Source organism: Felis catus, chromosome D2, assembly GCF_018350175.1.
Source record: "Felis catus isolate Fca126 chromosome D2, F.catus_Fca126_mat1.0, whole genome shotgun sequence".
Lineage (NCBI taxonomy): Eukaryota > Metazoa > Chordata > Mammalia > Carnivora > Felidae > Felis > Felis catus.
Genome location: NC_058378.1, coordinates 80,312,005 through 80,325,366, shown reverse-complemented (window position 1 = coordinate 80,325,366; position 13,362 = coordinate 80,312,005). Strand labels below are relative to the sequence as shown.

Genomic DNA, 13,362 nt, shown 5'->3' with positions numbered 1-13,362 from the left:
TGGCTAAAAAAAAAAAAAAAAAAAAAAAAAAAAAAAGCCCCCGTTAGGATGCTTTCCAACCATGGAACTTTGAGGGTGGGGTGGGCGGGGGAAGGGTAGAGGAAGGAGCAGTTTACATTCCATGTCCGGCTGCCTTTCTGCTACAGCATCTCGCCCTTACTCTGTTGATTTTGGTAATGAAATAAATTTAGATGCACTGAAGCAGCAATAATTAAGTTTCCCTTCCATGTCCTCAACAAGAAGCCTAGCTGGAGTCTGAATGGGGGAAATCATAATATGGCATTTAATAAAACATACTGGGCTGAATTAAAGAGCTGTATGCAAGTTTTGGAAGACAGGCCTGAAGTTGTGAATGAGGAACACTGCACGCTGCGCGTTGTCTTATTTATAAAATGTAACCTTTGAGGCCCAGTTGTGACTCAGCGAAAGGGCTTCTATGCCGTTGTTTTGAATGGGAATAATACTTGCTGACTTTTGAGAAGCAATCCTAAACGAGGCGCACGAGTCAGAGCTGTTTCTTCCGTGTGGGAGCCCTAACGTGTAGCAGAAAAGCTCTGATTTTGTGAAGAGAACCAGTTGGGTCAAAAAAAAAAAAAACAAAACTGATACTATAGTTTGCTCAAGAGAGAGGATTGAATTCCATATAGCCTCGTAGTTGGAAGTGCCGACTAGTGTGGTTATTATTTAATTAAAAAGTAATTAACTGGATTAAACTATGAGGGGGATTCCACATACTGGACCTCACTGTGAAATAAGCCCGTCTCTTGGAGAAGTCTGTTCATTTAGTGCTCTGAGGTTTCCTCCTGGAATCTCTGTATGGTGAAGGTGCTAACGTAACCAGAAGTCAGAGGGATCATCTTATTATTACTAAGTCCATTTGATTAATGATTTAATTTATGACAAATGCAGTGTCAGATTATTTTCTGGCCTTGAAATTTGATTTGTTTTGGTTCCTTTCATTCTATAGTAACAGAGTGTTTAAAATCTGGTAAGTAGTCGAATAAATATGAAAGAGAAATGATTACTTTGAAATACCCAATTTGGGAGGAAAAAACGATTGCAATATAGGCAGGTCGCTCTCCTTGTCTAAAGTTCTCCACCCCGGTGCTGGTCAGCTTGGGCTGCCGTTGGCTGGGTAGCTTAAACAACAGGAATTTACTTTTCACAGTCTGGAGACCGGGGAAGTCCAAGATCAAGGTGCCAGCAAGGCAGGCTTCATTTTGAAGCCTCTGCTCTCGGCATGTAGGCAGCTGCCATCCCCCTGTATGTTCACACGAGCCCCTTGTGCATGCCTACAAGGGAGGGAGAGAGAGCACGCGAGCAGGTTCTCTTGTGTGTCTCCTAAGGGTGCCGATCCCGTCATGAGAGCCCCGCCTGCCTCACTTCACCTAACCCTGCTTACCTCCCAGAGGCCCCATTTCCAAACACCATCACATTGAGGGTTAGGGCTTCAACTTGTGAATTTGGGAGGGGGTTGACACAAACATTCAGTCCATAATACCTGCTGAAGTTGATCTAAGGTTTAGAGATGGGTCTGCAAAATAGGTTTCCACAATAAATGTTGAGTTATTTATTTTGAGAGAGAATCCGAAGCAGCCTCTCCGTGCTGTCGGCACAGAGCCCAACGAGAGGCTCAGTCTCATGAGCCGTGACATCATGACCTGAGCTGAAGAGTCAGATGCTTAACCAACTGAGCCACCCAGGTGCCCCAGGTTTCTGCTATATATGGGAAGTTTAAATACTCCCATTAGCTAAGAATCAGTTATTAGGTCATTTTACAGTTCTTTTAAACAACGGGTATCTATGTATGTGAAAAAATATATGTACGTATAATAAAACATTTGGAGCATAAAATCATGTATTTTTCCATCTATAAAACATCTTTGTACATTCATTGGTAAACTTCAGATTTGAGTATTGTTTGTCCCTGGTGATATATTTGATAATTTAGTTTGTATTCGTTTGACCATAGTATATTTTATCCAAGAAACTTAGAAGTTTACATCTGATTGTTTAGTCTGCTTGGATTGTATGTATAGAAAGATCGAGATCAAGATTGGGCCTGAGTAGGCACACAGGACTCACACTGACAGGTGACCTAATTTAGCACCCTGCAGCCCCAGGGCGCTGAGGCTTCTACCTTCTCATGCCGCACAGAGACCCTCGTTCGGGTGCGGTGCGTGAGTGTGCCCTTCTTAGGCCTTGTACCTCTCTGGGCTACTGCCTTCCTGTCCTGTACCTGCTTCTCCCCTCAGTGACACCGAAGCATGTTAACGGTGCTGGGAAAGTGCCTAGTGGATAGCATACACTTACTTAAACTTGTTTTCCCTTCAGAACGTTTCTTTGGAGCAGGTTTGAGAAACGGAGACAGAAACAGTTGTGTAGACTTCACATAATAGGGGTGTGAATGAGTATGAAGTAAGAAAAATCAACGTGAAGCCACTTAGCATGATTCCTAGCAAACGCCAGTGCCAGGTAAATATTCTCTCCTCCAAGAATCCGTCTTCCCATTGGGGCTGATAGATTGACTTGTTTGAGATTTTACCCCTCAGTGCCACTGAGTTATGTCTTCAGGTCCACTGTATTCCAAGAGTGTTTCGATGGCGGGGAGAGGCCAAGTGGTGGATAGGTGAGTAAGAGTGAAAATTTGGAACAGGTGGGCCTTCCAGAATTTCTTAAAAAACCGTTCTGTGTAGCTGCTGCTGCTTTAGTCATTTTCAACAAATGATCTTTATGATGTGTTTTAGCAGACTCTAAGGATACTCACATTTAAGGTCGTTATCTGTTTAAGTGGTAATTATTTAGTAATAAATGTAGGTATGATGGGGAAAATGTTCATTTGGATGCATTTGAATTGAAAAACAAATGGCCAAGGACATGATGCACCTTCCATCATTAGGTGTGAATGCTAAGGTGTTATTTCCAACAAGGGAACTGAGAGCAGGTCCTTCGACTAACCATGCATCAGGTTCAATGAAGGTTGAGTTGGATTTGGGTCTTACCTGGCATTGAGGAAGCAGTGGGGCAGGGTTTTATCATTGATTTCCACCTTGCATCATCTAGATTGAATTTCTTTGATCAGTGAGTTGTGTTTTGTTTCCTCGTTTTATGTTGAGTTAACGGTGCCATTCACAGTGACATTTCAAAGTTTGAGGTTGGTTAATACTTTAAATAGTTTATCTGATTTGACCTTAGTTTATAGCGGAACTGACAGTGTAGTATGTTGTGTACATCGAATCAGTTGTTTATCCTACCTAGTCTAGAAAACATTTGGTTTTCAGATTTGTATACTTAACCTTTTTTATTGGTGGGTAAGTGAATATCCCAGTGCCTGGACCCGGCTTAGTGTGACTAGAGAAATACTGGCCAGAATAGTGTCACTTTCTCTAGTCATCCTCAAAGAGCTGAAGTCTTTGAACTATTCTTTAAAAACTCTATAGAGATGAGACCAATGTGATGAGGTATGTCCCTAGGATGGACATAATAAAAGCTTCCCTGAGTTAGGGAGTTTAGTGCTGTGGTGGTTAAATAACCTGGATTTGATCACGACTTTTGTTTTTTGGGGAGGGTTTTTTTGTGAAAGTTAAGAGAAGCTGTAAAGTAGTAGTTAAAAAAAGCAAGCTAACTTCTCATATCACTTCTTCTTCGTTTCAGGTCAGGGGCAGGGTATGTGCATACAAAATAGGCAAGGCCAGTCCCTCTTATAATGGATACAATAAAACAAAACATCTTTGCTTTTGGTTAAAACAGAAGGTTGACAAACTGCTGAGGAGAGTTAAGAAATTCACAGGCTAATATACTACGTGGGGCACATGTTCTTTTCATACTGCTCCCAAGGATGTTCTACCCTTTGGAGCCGGAGACTGATTATTTTCCTTGGTATTTTAAACCCAAAGGATTCAGTCTTTAGATTGGGTATTTAAACTCTGTGAAATCACAAACTGTATGTCGTTTCACAGTTTCCTTTCTACATAATGAGAATGAAATTCACTCGGTTTCATTTTTATGGGGATAGGCAGGATAGCAGTGGCTTTGAGCATATCACTAGGGATGAGTTAAAAATAGATTTTTCTTGAGGCAGTGACATTATATGGCAGACAGTTGACAGGAGAGAAAAATTAAGGCAAATTTTGGGCTTGTATCATAAATACCAAATCTGAATTCCACTAAAGTCTATATAAGAAAAAAATGGAAAAGTTTTTCATTTGAAGATGATAGCAGAAACATTTAGTCTGGCTGTGCTGTTGAAATATTTTCTAGATAAAACTCAGTGTATAACCATATGAAGATACTGTCACTTGTTTTTAGCTGTGTTTTTGGTGGAGGGTCTGAGGCCAAGCTAGGTTATGGGTGAGTAACCATGTTAACAGTGATATCAATTAGAGTCTCCTTCAGCTCAGATCATAAATAGATGAGGGAAAGGTCAGGAATGAATTATGCTTTTCATTGTTACTATTAAAATAGTAACACAGGTTTGGTAAGTTTTACATACACCAGTAACTTTGAATGTAAATTGTGAAGAGCCTTCATTGTATTCCTTTTGTTTATTTACCATGCAGAAACTTTTCACTGTCTTCCTTTTTCATGCTGGTGTTTTCTGGTAGCACATAACACCAATAGCTACTATTGCCAAAAAAAAATATATATATATATAGATAGATAGATAGATAGATAGATATCTATCTATATCTATCTATCTATCTATCTATATCTATATCTATATATCTCAAAGTTAAATAAGTTTTAACTGTTGCTCTGTTCTTTTTAGCTTGCATTACCCAGAGCTCTTCATCCAGTGAGTTGCAAGCGTGACATTTGCTGTGTTTTCAGCACCTGCCAACTTGGAAACCAGGGTTTGTGCTCAGGACTTAGGCTTACAACCCACACTTTGTGGTGCACAATGCTGTCCCAGCTGGCATGCTTCGTACCTCAATGGTGCTAGACGTTTGGTTACAAAGCTGTGCGGATTCACATGCGCTGATTTCAATAGGCATTCCGCTTCAAGCTGCTTTCAACTCTCATTTTGTATCAAAGGAGTTAGATTGGTATCATTAAATTCACTGCCATGGTTATTTTTCAATGAAAATACATTTGTTTTATTTAGTTCTTGAATCAAAAAGTAACTTTGTCTTCAAGAATCGAAGTGCCTCTTAAAAAAGGTGTGTATATAGATAGGGGAGATACCTCTCTCTCTCTGTGTAGATATTTCTACTTACCTACCTACCTACCTGTCTGTCTGTCGATATGAGAGAGATCCCAGCCAGAGCTATAATTCCTTTTCCTCAGTGGAAAAGTTTCAGAACACAATATAAAAGATCAGAAAGGAAAGAATGGAAGGATTAGTGTGTCCTAACATGCATGTGTAGGTAGGGCTGTTAGTTGTAGCTGGCTCACAGATGAATAAAATCTACATTAGAAAACTGTCCCCATAGTAGATTCAGATTTTTGGCTTTTATCTGTAACCAAAAACTTTCCATATTTTCCAAAGAAATGTATTTTGCTAACTTGTTTTCCGTAGCCAGTCTTTTTGAAAATGCTTCAGGTGGACTTGGTGGTGTTTGTCTTCCCATCATCTATTATAAGCAACTTTAAAAGGTTCTGCTTTATAAAAGATCTTTTCAGATTTAGAAAGGACAGTGTGAAATGTGAATGACTGGCTTTTAATACAACAGTTGTGACAAAGAGGCAGTGGCTTTTGGAAGCCGAATAAAGGGGTTAATACACACACATCTGTGTACTGTGCTGTTGGGTCCAATGTGTAACAAGTTTGATGTTTGTTTCGTTCACTTTATTCTAAAAAAGAATATACTGTGTTATTCTCAGAGACAAACTAGTTTATGACTTTTTAGTGGTGAGCTCTTTTTACAGCTATAGGCACATATAGATTTGATGGGTTAAACTGAACAACATTGACTGGTCCTTGATCAGACTTCAAAGCTTAGCTCCTTGTTGCTTGAATATCACATTCATCTGCTTCTAAAGGCACAAAAATAAAACACCCACTAACTACCTAGGACACTCCTTAGTGCCTATCAGAATCCAACCTTTACCCTCCTCTGCACAAATGTGCTTAGGTGAATACTTTATTAGCTTGTTGATACAAGTTATAGTTGGTTACACCCTTTCTTAATAAAATACACCCTTACTGTCTCCTATTGCTTAAGAGCTTTACACTTGGAATAGGGCAACTCTGTAGTGTAGAATTTAATTCAGTTTAAACTCTCCCAGGCAGTTTTGAGGAGACATGATGGATGCGTGCTGTACGCACAGGCGTTCCTCCCTTTGGTGGTTCTGCTTTGAGAGGGGCCAGGAGAGGCAGTATTGCTGTGCGTTATCCCTGTTTCATTGATCGGTCTTGGAGGGAGACCGTATGGGATCCCTGCATTTTATAGTTCCCAGGTGTTCGTGGCTTACCCCGGTTAGTGTTGGTCAATGATAATGGAAAAGTTACAAGTGATCATTTCGGATTATTTATGGATTTATTCCTAAATTGACTTAGGATTTGTGTTTAGTTGCCTGGTAGTGCTCTAAATCTGGTTTCGATTTGTTTTTGACCTTTAAGGATCGAACAAAGGTAGACACCCCCCCCCCCCCCCGCCCCCAATACAGCTTACATTGTTTTACATCCAGAGTTCAGCTGCATTTATATTTGCGCTTCTGAATTGAGCAAAACTCTAATATACAACCTTTGGGTAGGACTTTTTAAGTAATAAACAACTATGTAGTATACAGCCTTAAAGAGTGGGGGTGTTTTAGATGTATAGGACTTAACTACTTAATGTGGAAAGAGCCACATAGTATCTGGAAGGTAAAGCGATCCAGGCCTTAATGTATATACCGGTTAGCTTTTGGAGATTCAAATTAAGTACATGAGAAATAGCCATTCATTGCTTAGTAGCACAACTCCTTGAGCAGGTATTTTAGTTTGTGCATTTGCAAGAAAGCCTCAGAACCAGAAAAACAGGCTGCTTTAGGTTGGAAAGGAGGCGTTGCAGTAAACGGGCTTGCCATGACCACAATCCTTGGAATTTTCTGAGACAAAAATCATCCCGAAAGAAACAAGAATCATGGTTGCAATAATTGTCTCCAGGCTCTGGACCCCTGCATTTTATTTTCTGTGTTGACCTGATGAACTAGTAATTGTAGGAATAAGCTGAATGTTTGCCAGCAGGAGTCACTCTAGGCTTCCTAATAAAAAGTAAATTAAACTATATTCTTAAAGCTCTCAAAGGCCGAGGTGACACTGTGATAAAATGGCATTAGGGAAGTGTAGCAGTATCCTCAAATTATCCCTTGTGCCTTTCTTTGTTTCACTTAGGAAGACTTAGTTCTTGCTCCTTTCAAAACTGGCCCTTGATAAATTCTTGTAAAGCAATGTTTATGGATAAGGATATCGGAATCTTAGCATTCTCCCTGTTAGCTCATTTTGGCTTTTGTGGGATGAATGGGTTATAGCCCACATCATCTACTTGAATGAGTAGACTCACATCCTTCTGACTGTAGGTCATCCTAATCTTGCAGAAGAAACCACTGGAGTGAGCTGTAGCTCGTGTGAAAGATGTTAGCTCATGATTTTCTGAAAAAGAATGGGTCCAGTGTGAGAGAAACTGAAATATTTCAGCAATAGCCATGAAATATAAGAGTTTCCCAAGTGCTCAAGAAGTTAATTGTTCATTTATGTTTGATACTGGGATTGAAACATTGGATTAAAACCAATTAAATGTTCCTAGAAGCAACAGAAAAAGTTTCCTGATTTATGAATAGAACCATTCAAATGGCGCAGACACAATCCATGTAAAGTAATGAGGTGTTTTGTTTTTTTGGCAAAGGAGAACACAAAACAGGCATAGGGGAGTTCTTTTTTAAAAAAAAAAAAAAAAACCTCCTCTTTAAAAATCTCTTTGGATACAAGGTCAATAAAATAACATACACTAGTAGGACGGAGTAATGGGAAATCTAGGGGTTCACTTCACAAGGAAAACAATCCCCCTCCCCCAGGTGAGCAGTACAATGAAAATGCTCTGCTTATTCTATCAGGGTTACATTCCTGAACTTAAGTCAACATCCTAAGTTACAGAACGAAACATGCTCTGCCTCTGCTTAGCAACCACAAATCCTTCCTTCACCAGTTGCATATATTTTGCATGTGGCTTCTGAAGTACACATTCCTTTATTTCGATCAGCGCCCCGAGTTAGGAAACTAGCGCTTTATTTTCCCAAAGTGTAACAACACTAACACGCCGCCCCCGCCCCCCGCCGCCCAGCACGCCACCGTAATGATCGTTTCTTTGAAACCTCAAAACCCAACAACCCGGAAGCTGGATGTCTGAAGTCCACGCGGCCCAGGATTTTTTTGCCCCGGTTCGGGCTGGGGCGGGGGGTGGGGGGTGGGGGTGGCGGGAGAGACGCCCGCGGGACCCCTGGCCCCGGGCAGCCGCGGAGGAGGGGGGGTGGTGGTGGCGGCGCGGCCCGGGCCCGGGGCCACTTCCCGCGTCCCGGGGCCTCGCAAGCGCGAGCTCGGCGCGCGGCTCAGCTCGCAGGACGCCCTCTAGCCCCGCCGGCGGCGCGCCGCGACCCCCCCACTCCCCGCCCACCGGCGGCTGCGCGCACTGCACACTCGCCCGCCGCCGCCGCCGCCGCCGCCGCCGCCGCACGCCGCCCGGCTCTTGCACGCCGCCGCCGCGCCGAGCGCCCGGGCCCGCGACGCCGCCGCCAGAGCGCCCGACCCAGCGACACGCAGCCGAGGTCGGGCGGCCCCTCGGCGGCGGCGGGCGCGGCGGGCGCGGCGGGCGCGGGCGGCCTGGCCGGGGCCGGTTAAAGGGACGAGTTGCAAACAGTTCAGGAAGTGACAAGTCGATTTCCTCCTCCCTGGGAGCCGCTCGGTACAAAGCGCTCGGCGCCGGCAGGAGAGCGTGCGCGCGGCGGACGCGCGGCGGGCAGCCGGGACGACTTGGCGAGCGCCGGCGGCGACGGCGCGGGGCCCGCGCTCGGAGCGCCCCGCCGCGCACAGTAAGCGACCCCGGGCCGCGCGGCGGCGGTGGCGGCGGCCGAGGGGCCGGTCCCGAGCGGAGGTCCCTGCCGTGTGCGCCGCAGCCGGCGGCTGGAGGGACCCTGCTCTCGCGTGTGCTGGGCTTGCCCTTTTAAGATTTTTAAATTGTTATTCTTTTTTTTCTTTCTTTTTTTTTTTTTTTATGTTGCTGGTTTCCTTTTTTCCGCCTTGTCTTCGGGTTGGTTCGGGCGGTTTCTCGGGGTGCTGAGTGTCGCCTCTGGTGCAGGCGTGAGACTTGTCAGAGCGCCGCCAGGGGAACGAGCCAGCCCGGCCCCTGCGGAAAAGTCTGCGCTTCCCCGGGGCGGGTGCGGGGCCGGCTGCGCCCGGGGGTGTGCTCCTCTCCGCGTCTCAAGTTGAGCCCTGGCTGGCGCCAGCGGCGAAGGCGCCGGGACCCGGGACCCGAGCGCCCCTGCTAACCCCGAAGTTCCCGCACCGTTTGCAGACAACTCTTTTGTTCGCGGAAGTTTGCGTCCGCCACCCCCGGGATGCGGACGCCCAGCGGCGGGCTCTGTGGCTGCTGGACCGGCCGGGGCGGTCGCAGTGGGGGGTGAGGGGGCGTTCTGCTCCCGGCTGGGGAAGCCCGCGGGGTGGCCGCGGCGGGGGTTTGCGGAGCGGGGGGCGCCGGCGTGGCTTTGCACATGGCGAGAAGGGCCGTCCGGCACGGGCACACTGGTCGAGTCACATTTTTGCCAGTCCTTGATTTGCAAGCCTGTGGGAGTCAGCTTTCCCACTGGGAGTTTCGCTTGGTGGGGCAGGGACGAAGGAGGCGAGAACACCTAGAATCCGGGGAGGGCCCTCGGAGTGCATTGCCCCAAGGGGCTTCTCGGGCACCCCCAGCTCCCCACCCCCGCCTGCAGACTTGGGGAACAATGCTCGAGGCGCGGGGCAGAGCGGCGGAGCACGGGCGAGTCGTGCGGGCTAGCTTGCACGGGTCCTTCGCCCCCGGAAGCCCCCCGAAGCCGGGCTCCCTCCATCTGACCGCCCGGGTTCATTAACACGTACTGTACTTCGTACGATGGTGAACAAAGAACGGCTCTTTGCAGCATTTGATGAATGGGATTCTGCCTCCTATAGGCCACACTCCGAGTCTTCCATACGTTACAGTCTCCGGACTCGGTGGTGTTGGGTGAGTGGCCCCTGCGGAGGGCTGCTTCACGGGCCGGGACCCTGGGGCAGGGCATTGGTGCCGCCGCCGCCGCCGCCTCCGCCGCCGCGCTTGTCTTGCCGGAGCGGGTGCAGATGGAGCCAGGCTGACGGTTGTTCCACAGGAACAAATGTTTGTTGAATTGTTGGATGGCGGAGACAAGGGAGTGTTTTCTATTGACTGCTGCAGGAGTTGGAATGGCATTGTTTATTGGCCTGGGAAGCCAGGCAAGCGTCTTGTGCTGCCTACAACGCATTAGCAGACTTCCAAATGACATACTAGCATATGTGTTCCCAGCACTTCCCACAGGCTGGAAGGGGATCCCTCCTTGCTCCAGATCCTAGACTCCGTTGAAAGATGTCACCTGGTCTGAGGACTTGGGAGGGAATGGAGTTAGTAGACCTGGTGAAACTCACTGTTCCCGACTTGGCCAGGTTTTGGTTTCATTTTAATTTATCCACTTAGCAGTGACTTGTCTCAGTTACAGTTTTGATACTGAATTGCAGATCTGTGGGGTTTTGTTTCCCCGCCCCCAACCCCATCCCTTAACTGGCGACAGCTAGATAAAAAACCAGAAACAGCTACCTCCCGATGACAGGCCCCTGTTAGTGGGAGGAGGTTTGTGTTCTAAGTGCAGGACTTGTGGCCCTCGACCCAGGGTCTGCACTTGGCTAGGGTCTGCATGCTGCCAGCGGTCCTGCAGACCCAGGAGCATGCGGCGATCCAGCTCCCAGGGCGCCGTTCCAGTCTAGGAAACTAAGGAGAGGCTTGGGGCAGGTCTGTTTTTTCCCCAAATGCCCCTCTAGAGAAGAAGGTGGTTTTAAGACCGGTTCAGATCATTTTGCCCCAGGACTTCTTATTTTCCCCTGAGAATGTGATGTTGATAACGTGACCCTTTTAACGTTGAAGACCAGTTTTAAATAAAAGTTAGTATTGTCTGCTGCAGAAGTGGACTTGAATTCCTAAGGCTGGCAGCATGAGTGCTCCACGATTGTGATTGATAATATTTTCAGTCAGTTTCTCCCTTCTGTTTTCAATTTAGGATATGTCGCACACATAGTAGTGTTTTGGAAGTTCTTAAAGTTCTTTTAGGGAGACCTTTATGTTAAGATACCTTAGAGGGGTCGTGGTGGGTCTCCTTCGTTGACATCCTACGGGAAGCCCCGTTGTTATTTCTTAGGCTCTTTCTCTCCACACCTGTCACCTCTCTCTGTCCCCCTGTTGATGACTTCACTGTCACCTGGCCTCCATTCCCCCCCCCTCCCCCCCAGTTCTGTGGAAGCCTGATGGGCTGCGTGTCCTTTAAGCGGGTTCAGCGGGCAGGCGCCTGACCAATGGTGGAAGGGTTGGGAAGGGCTAGCCAGCTCTCTCTTCCCCTGCTGGAGACTGGAGACCAGGCACCCCGGTACACTCTGGGAGCTGGCAGCAGGGGACGCCTCGGAGCAGGCTGGTATGTCTTTGCCGTGCTCTTTAAACAGTACGCCCTTCTCACCCACTGCTTGGTGCGGTGGTGGGTCCCGGAGACCGAGAGCCGGACCCACTGGCGGACTGTTCAGCCGATGTTGTGTCCCGGCCGTGCGACTTTTTTTGAATTGCATACTGCACGGAAACTTTTCGTCCTTGCCCTTAAAAAAAAAAAAAAAAAAAAGACAAAAACAAAACCAAACCCGATACAAGCAAACACGCAGGTCAGCACCACTGCCATCATTAGCCGTACCACACACACCTCTCTGATGTGTAATAAAAGAAACCTGCAGGCATAATTTGTTATGTAATATGCTGATAATACAAGTTTCGGTTTTAGATGGAAACCAGATGTGGAGGGGCTCTCTTTAATTGATCCAGCAAGGGGGACACCTTAAGAGATGAACTAGCCCTTGCAAAACCCCAAAGATGATTTTTTTTTTTCTGTTTGTTTGTTTTTTGTCTTGAGGGGAGACTCCTAAACCTGGGGCTTTTTTCGAGGCTTTTGCCTCTGAGCTGCTTGCTTTGCTGCAGCTGCCGTTTTTGTCAGACCCTTCCTCTCTTGAAAGAACCAGTTTGTTGCCAACACGAAGCACATGGCCCGTTCTGGCTGGGCTCCGCGCAGCTTAACTCTGCTGGGCTCCACACTCCTCCTTGTCTTGTCCAGCTGCTGCCCTGCCCTGCACCCTGCAAAACAGGGCCTGGCCGGGGGACTTGAGCGCTGCAAGGAATGTTGACTGGCCTCCCTCAGCTCCCCTCTGAAATGTCTGATCATCCAGGGAGAGTCGCTGTTTAAACTTGCCCCGGGAATACACTTTCCAAAATCATTGCCTCTCCTCCTCTGATTAATTTCTGTGTTTGTTTCCTGCCTAACTTTATGAGGGTTCTTTCTACATGGCTGAGTCACCTTTATTATGGCCCAGGGTCGGGGACTGCACTGTAATAGCTGACCCCATTAACAGCAGTTTCATTGCGTGCTGGGATGTGAGCTTTGGAAACAAACCCCCGAGGCTTAGATACACTGATGTGCCCGGAGACTTGCTTAGAAAATTTTTGTTTTAGCGCAGTTTACATTAACATGATTAATGACCGCGCCACTGAAAAGTCTATATTCAAAAGCAATTTACCATTCCCTAGGGTTCTTCTTATGGCGAAGCAATTTTCTTTGCCAAACAACTTTGTTTTAAGGTAATTTCTTCTTTGATGTTTAATCCAAACCTCCTGTGCACACGGTTTTGGATCAAGGCTAGGGCTCCAAAAATTGTGGGTTGTGGTCTGGTGGTGCCTGCCTTAACCTTCCCGAACTCGGGTCGGAGGGCACCGGGATTCTTGATCTAAGAAAGCTCTCTGGGATCCGAAGCAGCAGCAGAGTTCGTGCGGAGCTGGTTCGGATGGACGGGAGGAAATCTTCCAGGGGGAAACTTGGCTTCAGGGTGTCTTGGAGAAGGGAAGTGAGGAGGCTGGAGCTGAGGACAAGATTTCTTTCTTTTTTTTTTTTCTTCCTTGCATCGACTGGAGATACTTGAGCTTTAAAAAAAAAAAACAACAACAACAACAACAAAACAGAGACGTCTTTGCCGCAGCCACCACCACCTTCTCCTTTTCTTCTTCTTCTTCTTTTTTTGTTAAATGTGGGTGATGGAGGGGAGGGGGGAATACTGATGGGTGGGTCTGAAAGCAGCCTTAGGAACCCGAGAAAATAAAA

At 46.7% G+C, this 13,362-nt stretch overlaps 2 protein-coding genes across 5 annotated transcripts in view; both read left to right on the top strand.

The window, feature by feature from the left end:
• The window catches only part of EEF1AKMT2 (EEF1A lysine methyltransferase 2), a 38,524-nt gene that overhangs the window by 23,903 nt on the left and 1,259 nt on the right, over positions 1-13,362 (top strand). Inside the window, exons 6-8 of one of the 4 annotated variants that reach the window (XR_002146732.3) lie at positions 2,335-2,475; positions 2,575-2,629; positions 4,769-5,727. The exons of 1 other annotated variant lie outside the window; for it this stretch is intronic. Coding sequence is in view for 2 of the 3 variants with exons in the window: in XM_023241066.2 (XP_023096834.1) it covers positions 2,335-2,396 (62 nt within the window). In the remaining variant the exon portion in view is untranslated. Of the gene's footprint in view, positions 1-2,334; positions 4,660-4,768; positions 5,728-13,362 lie in introns of those variants that run through there. 2 more of the 4 variants (XM_045040801.1, XM_023241066.2) reach the window with 2 other exon arrangements.
• FAM53B (family with sequence similarity 53 member B) overlaps positions 8,690-13,362 on the top strand; it is a 112,671-nt gene continuing 107,998 nt past the window's right edge. Inside the window, exon 1 of the mRNA XM_023241060.2 lies at positions 8,690-9,009. The gene's annotated coding sequence lies outside the window, so the exon portion shown is untranslated. The remainder of the gene's footprint in view (positions 9,010-13,362) is intronic.